The sequence below is a fragment of the Scardinius erythrophthalmus genome (assembly GCF_964197995.2).
Source record: "Scardinius erythrophthalmus genome assembly, chromosome: 3".
NCBI lineage: Eukaryota > Metazoa > Chordata > Actinopteri > Cypriniformes > Leuciscidae > Scardinius > Scardinius erythrophthalmus.
Genome location: NC_138223.1, coordinates 43964736 through 43974182, shown reverse-complemented (window position 1 = coordinate 43974182; position 9447 = coordinate 43964736). Strand labels below are relative to the sequence as shown.

At 37.7% G+C, this 9447-nt stretch overlaps 1 protein-coding gene across 1 annotated transcript in view; it reads left to right on the top strand.

Annotated features, from left to right (window-relative positions):
• The first annotated feature begins 2917 nt into the window (after window positions 1-2917).
• pkd1a (polycystic kidney disease 1a) overlaps window positions 2918-9447 on the top strand; it is a 92503-nt gene continuing 85973 nt past the window's right edge. The window contains exon 1 of the mRNA XM_081361512.1: window positions 2918-3457. Coding sequence (XP_081217638.1) covers window positions 3189-3457 — 269 coding nt within the window. The 5' untranslated portion in view covers window positions 2918-3188. The remainder of the gene's footprint in view (window positions 3458-9447) is intronic.

Below are 9447 nucleotides of genomic sequence, written 5' to 3'. Positions count from 1 at the left end.
ATACTATATCGCATACGCCCTATTAGCCATGCCCTAGCAACTACCAAGAACATCCCAGCAACCACATAGCAACATCCTAACGACTAGCCAGAAGACCCTGATAACCTCATAGCAACACCATATAGCAACTACCTGGAACATCCTAGTAACCATATACCAGTGTCCTATTAGCCACGCCCTAGCAACTACCCAGAACATCCCAGCAACCACATAGCAACATCCTAATGACTACCCAGAAGACCCTAATACACTCATAGCAACACCCTAACAACTACTCAGAGCATCCCAGCAACCACATAGCAACGCCCTAACAACTAACCAGAAGACCCTAATAACCTCATAGCAACACCCACACAGAACATCCCAGCAACCACATAGCAACGTCCTAACGACTACCCAGAAGACCCTAATAACATCACAGCAATACACTAGCAACTACCCAGAGCATCCCAGAAACCACATAGCAACGTCCTAACAACTACCCAGAAGACTCTAATAACCTCATAGCAACACCCTAGCAACTACTTAGAGCATCCCAGCAACCACATAGCAACATCCTAACGACTCCCCGGAAGACCCTAATACCCTCATAGCAACACCCTAGCAACTACCCAGAACATCCTAGCAACCACATAGCAACGACCTAACAACTACCCAGAAGACCCTAATAATGTAAGAAACTGCAACGAACTCTGAAAGTAACATCATGGATGAGCCTGGATCAGCTTAACCTGAGAGTCTACCTGAGAGTAAACTGTGTGGTTGTCTGAAATGCGAACTCTCTCGGTCTCTCAGTGTGTTCTCCGCTTCAGCATCTCTCTTCTGTGAATGTCGAAGCCACACGCGGTCTCTTGATCTTTCATCTTGAAGGTGGATCACAGACGTCTGTGGTGTTTAATGGCACCCACTTGGATGACTGACTCGACTCCTCAAACACTGCACATGCTGGGGGACAGAAACTCTGGAGGTGGGTGGGAAGAGTTTGTTTGGTTGAGATTTACTCACTCCCATGTCCTCAGATGACTTCCTTTCTTACGGAAATTTGACAGCAGTCAGAGCTGTAACAACCAGACACTGGGATGGATGTGTGTGTCACTGTGTGTTTTTCAATTTAGCCTCCTCAAGTCTCGGATATTTAGTTGCATTACATTCAACAAATGGCCAGTCCAAACCGTAATGAAGATCTGAACTTCTTCTGCAGGGCTCCCCCTAGAGTTTAAACATACAACACACCCTTCATGCCATGAATAAATTCATCCACATACTGCCACGGATCAGATTTGTTCTAGTGCAAAATAATGTGCTTGAATGATGAATTAGTCATATTTGGTATAGGTGTCTCAAAGGAAAAGATAAGAAACAGAGTCTGTAGTTTATTCATGTCTGCAGAGTCAGGATCATTCCCGCTTCTGAGCCTTCTTTTAAAAATCAATAATGTCTTTTAAGAGAGTATAACTATAAAAGGGAAAATCAGAAATGTGCTCTGGTCAAGCTCATATTCTCAAACTTCATCAATAATGACTTGATTATTTATACAACAGCAAGAAAATGAACAGAATGGAAATATAGTGCTATAGTTAGCATTGCTCAGAGGACTTAATCTTTTGAATTGTTGATATTATCACACTGATTTCTGTAATTTAATCAGACAGAATGTTTTCAAACATCTTGATGCCAAAGATTTGAAGATATGAAGATTCCCTTGTGAGGGACACCGCTGATAAATATAAAGGCAGCTGTATATTTTTATCCGTTTGTGAAGAACTAAATCAAACAGTTGTTTCCAAAAATTGAATAAGTGGCTTTTACATTTTAAAACAAATTGTTAAAATATTGTCTGGAAAATATTTCTTTTAATTAAGTTGACAGCATATGCAAGATTTAAAGATTTAAAAAAAAAGTATTAATTAGTGCTGTCATCCCATCTAACATAAAAGTCTGTATATATTAACTTTAAGTAAACACACACACACACACACATATGTATGTGTGTATATATATATATATTTATTTATTTTTTACAAACCTTTGTGTCAGATGTGATTAATCTCGATAGCATTACGTTTTTTAAAAAAAAAAAAAAATAATGTCCTGGTTTCTGAACAGAGTTTAGAAGGCATGAAGAAATATAAAATTTAGTGAATGTAAAAAGTATTGTTTCATATTTCATATCTTAAGTGCAACACATTCAACTTATTTTGTCAGAATACTGTATACCTACAGATATTTTAAATGTTAATGAAGTTAATATTGCTTCATAAAATGAAATATGTCAAAGGAAATAACGAAACAAATGAAATATTTCTTATTAAATTTCTTTTCATGTTACAGAGCAGAACATGAGAAAAATGAGAATGTCATCAGCTCAAACAAAAGCACTGAATTTAATGTAAAATTCACACATTCATTTAATGCTAACTAACTAATATCTTTAAAAAAATAGTATTTCTAATTAATATTTTACTATTAAGACACAGTGGCCCAAAAGTATATTTGGATGCTTAAAAGTCACAATTAATGTCTGAATGCCATTGTACAAATGATCAAATCACTAATCATAATCAAACACAGAACATACAGTCCATTATGCAAAAAATAGGCTATGTCAAAGGAAAAATGGAAGTTTGAATATTAATTCATATTTTCTTCAACTTGCTTCTTGCTGTGATGTTTTATCATCCAATGCAGTGACATTTTTATTTGTGCTTTAAGAGTCATTTTTGTAGCCACTGCACATGACAGGGACATACAAATGTGCTGCACTGTGTAAAAGAATAATAATACAAAAAAAATTGTGTGCCATGCTTAAAATCACCGCTAAAGTCTAAAACACCAAGTTCTGTTATTGGATTGTAATGTGCAATAGTGTTTTGTCAGATTTGTCAGCCTCATCCAGTGGAGAGCAGTGGCACTGCAGGATGGGAGAACGAGAGGAAGTTCTTCAGGAACTTCTGGCAGAGCAGAATCCTGAGTTTTTTTCCCTCCTCGGGAGAAGAAGTGAATCTAGTTCCGTTAACGGAGGAATAGAGGGGGGACGTCATCGAACTTTGGGGAAAACGAGATTTCCGACGCTTTCTTGCTTTCTACGCCGATTCTCTTATGGAAAAACTGGGAAAAGAGTGAACTTTCCTCCCCGCGTCCCGAGGAAAACTTCACCAACAGAAGGGGCGATGAGATGCGAGTGAGCTATGCCTTGTAGAAATGGACAGATTGTGTTTAAGCGAAAACATGGCGTCTGTCTCCCAAAGTTTGGATTATTTTCCAGTCTGCTCTTTGCACTCTGTTGCCTCGAGGCGCGCTCGGGTGTCACGGCAGACGGGGGAGCGTGCAGCCCGTGCCCGGGGAACTGCTCGTGCACGGCGGTGGGACCCCAAAACTTGTGCGTGGTTAATTGTTCCAACATCGGACTGGATCAGGCCCCCGCGGCGTCCGGCCTGCCCACCGAAACACACACTCTGTAAGTGACCGTGGCTCGCTGAAAGCCCCGGGCGGGTTTGCGGGTGTTTGTTGTGATGTGACTGAGGTGACGGGTGGAGAATGTTGGATTATGGCTGGTGTAATACTTCAGACTACCACTGTTTATCTGTCAATCATAACTCGGGATGTCTGGGATGGGGGAAAAGGTGAATCTGGGGAACTTTTGAAAGGCTGGTTAAAAACACGTGCCAAGCTCATGGAAATGTTGTTTTCACATTTTTGAAAATACATTTGGAATTCTAAATTCTAAATATCAAGGGGTCTGGGTCTGACCATCTAGTAAAAATTCGAATCTATAGGCTACACTCTTTAAAAAAAGCTTCCATGAAGAACATTTAACATTCATTGTATCTTTCCACAGCACAAAATTCTTTTAGATAATTAAAATGTTCTTCACACTAAGAAACACATGTTTCTATTAAGAACTGTTCACTGAAAGGTTCTTTGGGGAACCAAAAATGGTTCATTTACGGATCGCAGCGAAAAAAAAAACCTTTTGGAACCTTTATTATGAATAGTTTTTTTATTTTATTGATACACAGTAGTAATGATGAGGGTTATGTGACATGAAAATGAACTGTTTTGTGTTTTTGTCACATGACAACAAAATGGCTTCCTACACTGACTTTGTTTTGGCGACCGAAAGTTTTTCCAATTTTTATAGTTTAAATCTTTTATATTTTGTATTATTGAGTGATTTTTAATGGAAATGGGCAATTCCACGCAAAACTGTCACATCCATAACGCCAACTAAATACAATGGCAATTGTGCTGGCGTTATGGATGTGACAGTTTTGAATGGAATTGCCCAAATACACTTGTGCTTTTTCAAAATTTAAGACTCTTTCTCTATATCTCGTTTTTTTTACAGACAGTTACAACATTTTTAACTTTAAAGTGGGCACGAAATGGAAGTTGCAATAGTCTTTTCTTTGTTATTGTGACTTATCTCCTAGTGAAGTGGTTTCTCAAACAAGAACAAATGTTGAGCGGGACTTTATTTTTTCCTTGGTGAATTGATTGGATGGTTGTGGTTTGCTATTGGTGGATCTCATGTGAGTGACAGGTTTCCCCGCCCTCGTTCCAGTAAACACATCAACATCAGAGATGTCGTTGCAAGGTCAAATTAATTCTTATCACTAGTGCTGTCAAATCGATTAATCGCAACTAACAAACATGTTAGTAAATATATATGTTCATGTGTGTACATATATATAAGCTACACACACACACACACACACACACACACACACACACACACACACGTATAATATATACACAAATTTGTATGTTAGATGTGATTAATCGCAATAATTGATTTGACAGCACTACTCATTACTCATTACCTAACTGAACTTATGGTAGCCTATTGTGTGTGATTTATCTCAGTTTGTAAAAATTGCCAAAAAGTCATACTTAGTCTTTCTCTAAGTGGATAAAAAGACGTCTCAAGCCAAGGGAAAGGTTGAGATGGCTACACAAGTGTATTCCTCGATTTAACACACACACACTCAGCAGCTGCATCAAGAGTTCACGCAGGTAGACATGCGGCGCGTCCTTGTGTTGAGAACACTGTGTTCTTTGCTCTGGTTTGTGTGGCGCTCGCGCTCCAGCATGTGTTATCCATTCACATAGGCGACAGATGAATGTGCAGAGGGATCTGATACTTTCAACTCTCTTTTTTAGGGGCATAAAGTTTAAGACGCAAAAATCTTTCATCGGGCAACTGTTGTAAAACTGGCAGTAATAATAATATTAATAGGCTACATTTTCAGGGCTCTTCTATACGGGGCTTGATGTCGCATGTTTTTCTCCAGTGAATATGGTGTTTATTTCTGAAAGTCCATTTCTGTATAAACGCAAAGCATAAAGTCTTTGCTACAAAAAAAGTTATTGGATTTTCCTCTATTATTGCCCATGAAAAAAGATACAGTTCATTGAACACAACTAATAGAAGGGCTAAATATAATGATATTGAAATGATGATATTGAAACAACAAACAAGCATTTGTGCAATTGGACTTTAGTCTAGAAGTCCTATAGTTTCTAAGATTTACAGTTTGTGACAACTAGCCCCGGCCTAGTTCATGAAGGAACACAGATTTAAGGAGCTACATTTTTTTTCTTCAGCCTATTAATGTTTTTGGTGAGATATGTTTCTGGTAACATAAAGCAGCTGAAGTTTTATCCGAACACACTGGAGCTTCTCTGTCTAGAGGAAGCGAGGGATGCAGAAAGAAGGATAAAGTTAGTGAGTTTTTATTCAATTATGCTATTCGCAGTGCTTCATGGAAGTGTTTCTTGTTGTGTTTTTTTCCTCACTAAAGCCATTAGGTACACAAGTACACTTTTCTGCTTGAAAATTTGCTGTGAAAAAGACGCACACACACACACACACACACTCGCGAGGTACGTTAGCAGAGGATGTTTAGAAGGACCGCTATCTGGCCGAGAGCCTCGTCTCTCAGGTTCACAGCTGCTAACTCGCTGAAATCTGGATGAGAGTGTGTGCGAGCAGAACCTGCCTCGGTCATCTTCTTTCATAGGAAGTTGTGAAATTGCATATTGGAAATCCATTTCAATCACAAGGTGCATCGGGCATCTACACACACTGCAGACGCTAAAGTTTCTCTTTTGTTTCTCCTCACGCTGTGATTCACTAATTCGCTCATGTTGAACAGGAGTCATCATAGACTCACAGCAGTGATGTAATGTGCTTCATCTGCAGTCAGTGTGACTCTGATTCCTCTCAGTTGCGGGGACTCTATTAGGCTATAATGGGTTTTGCTGGTCTGCAGCAGTTTGTCTTTCAAACTTTTTCTTTTTCTTTTAAAAAATATATATTTTATATGTGAAAAGTTTTTGCACAATTAAAGTTATTAAAAGTTAAAGGAATTTGGTTGATATATACCCCCCCCCCAAATATTAAGAACTGTTTAATAATTGATTAATTAAATAGAGAAAATTAATAATAGAATATAGAATAGAATAGAAAAGTGGGGGCATTCTTCGCCTTTTTGTCTTCACTGATTTGTGTTGGTGGATATTGTTTTTTACTGTGCTGGTCTACAGAGGTCTTGATTGGTTTGTAGTGGTCTTTACTGGGTTTTGTTGGTTTACACTGGGTTTTCTCTCAAAGTTTAAAAAAAATATTTTATATGCAAACTATTTGATGGTGTTTAGAGGACTTGATTGGTTTGTAGATGTCTTTATTGGTTTTTGTTGGTCTGCACTGGTTTTTATTTCAAAGTAAAGAAAATATATATATTTTATGTGCCTAATATTTTACATGCAAAAAATGTTTGAAACATTTAATAAATATTTTAATAATCAATTAGTTAAATAGAGAGAGAATATATATATATATATATATATATATATGCATTCTTTGTGTATTTCAGAGGTCTGGTCTGTGTTGGTTTTACTAGTCTGTGCTGGTCTACAGAGGTCTTCACTGGTTTGTAGTGGTCTTTCAAACTTATTTCTTTTTATTGACAACATTTGAAATGTTTTATAAGTATGATACTTCACATTTAAAATACCTGACACGTATACAATTAAAGTTAGTTCAAGTTAGCATTTTATTGAAAGAAGTTACATTTCTATTTCTATTTAATCAGATAAACATATAACATAATGTAAAAAAACAATATTTTATTAAAAAGGAGGTGCATCCTCAGTGTTTTTCAGTGGTCTTCATTGTTCAGTGTTGGTTTTTGTGTCTTCTTTTTCCCCGGTTTGTGCTCTTGTGCTCTTCTGTCTGAGCTTGAAAATGGAGATGTTACTGTGTGGAAATGAGACAGACTGAGGACTGAATTCCTGCTCTCAGAAATGATTCGATCTCGCCAAGAAATCATGAGTTTCTGTCTGTGTACGTGTGTTTTACAGGCTGGGATAAAACTCTCTGACCATATGCGGTGGGAGGTTTATTTTGTTGCCATGACAGTCTCACATCATGACATCACCCGTACACAGAAGCACAGACACCCACGGTAATAAAGACATATTTTACACCAACCATTTGAAAATGGTTTACTTTATTAGCTTAAAAGAAGCTAAAGATCCACATTCACCCGTAAGTGTTCAACTTTAGGTTGAAGCGTAGTGATGGTTGACTTAGAAAACACTCCTCACAACCTTTTTTTTCCTCATTTGTCATATTACAGTTACCTTTCTTGCTTCAAGGACGCATGAAAACCACAAATATACCTGATCTAGAGTTTGACTCCTGTACACACAGAATCAACAGGTTGAAACGCATTAGTTTCCAGGAAGGTTTGTGCCAGACACAGTTAGTTATGTGGTTACTGTGGTTTGTTTAGTAGAACACTGATTCACTGACTCGCTAATGCTAGTGCGGTTGTTAATTGGGAATGTTTGTGATAATCTCAGTTTGCTTTTTCCTTCTCCTTCACTCCTGCATTTATCTATCGGTTCATTCCCATACAAGTAAAAATAGCCGCTCTCATGCATTTCCCTGTGCTCTCGCATCTCTTTCCGCCGGCATTGAGAGCCCGAGGCAGTAAAGCGTCAAACCCTGGCAACAAGCAAGTCCACTCTGCCTGAGTTACTGCACAATAGCCAAATGGGAGAATAATAACACGCTGTGAAGGCTTCGATAACCCTGTGCGTGTGCGCTTTCTGCACATTTATTTACGTCCTTGATACATTTATCACTTTCTTTTCCCACTGGTTCAGGACTGGCTTCCGCTGGAGACCCCATGAAATCAAAACTAGACTTTTGTGGCTTGTAGTCCATGTCTGTTAACCCCATTTCAACTGTTATGTTGAGGTCTTTCGATGATATTTTTTTCTTCTTAGACACAAAGTACTAAAATATCAACCATAAATTATGTAGATTAGTGTCATTTATTGGTTAGTCATGTTATAAAACATTTTTGGACGTTCACCTGAGAAAATATGTAACAGGATTGGCACAAAACATGTTCTTCTGGGTTATTATTATTATTATTTTTTATACAATGTAAGATTTATTAAAAGACACACTAATACATTTTGGCTAGGGATGCACCGATATGAACATTTTGGCTGATACTAATAACCGATTATTCTTTATATCTGAAAGCCGATAACCGATATATTGGCCGATAAATCTAAATCCAAATTTGTATATAATTTTTGAAAGCCTGATACAAAAACAAAAGTCTCACCATTAAAATCCATGTACCAAGCACATGATGTTCTCATTATAATTGCATGTAGCCGATACGAAAGCACATGTTGCGCTTAACTATATTTTCCTTTTTTAAGTGATTCCAATCATATTTCAAGCAATTCAAAACCATCATGTTGAACAGTGCGCATCTGAAGTGTCTCAGCTGAAGGACATTAATACATTAATCATCGGCTTTAATATATCAGCCAAATTTTCTTATCAGGCCGATAACGATAACATACAAATGAACATATATCGGCCGATACCGATACGGTGGCCGATAAATCGTGCATCCCTGATTTTGGCATTCATTTCTGTTGATTTCTATTTATCTTTATTTATTTTTATATCAGTTTTAGCTTGTCATTTCAGTGCTTCAATCTAAACTTAGCTTTTTTTAGTTGCCAATGAGTAATTTCTTCATCTTGCTTAAGTTTATGTGGAAGTTTTTCATTTTACCTTATTTTATTTCCACTATGGTTTTAGTTAATGATAACAATAGTGTCGAAGAGCAATGATTGTGGACTTCATTGAGCTTTCACATACATGCACACGTCATTCCCACAGCAGAACATTCACTGACAGCTCACAGCAGATATAAACATCCTTATATGAGCGCTTCACACGCATAAACACACTCCTTCTGTGTATTAATCTGGCTTTCTCAATCTCGCTCTGTCTCCAATCGATGACTTCCTCTCTGCTCCACATCCTTGAGCCTCTATTTCCTGTGTCTGGATCTTTCCCTCTCTTTTCCCTGTTGATGTTCCCTCTCTCTTCTCCAGACAGCTGGG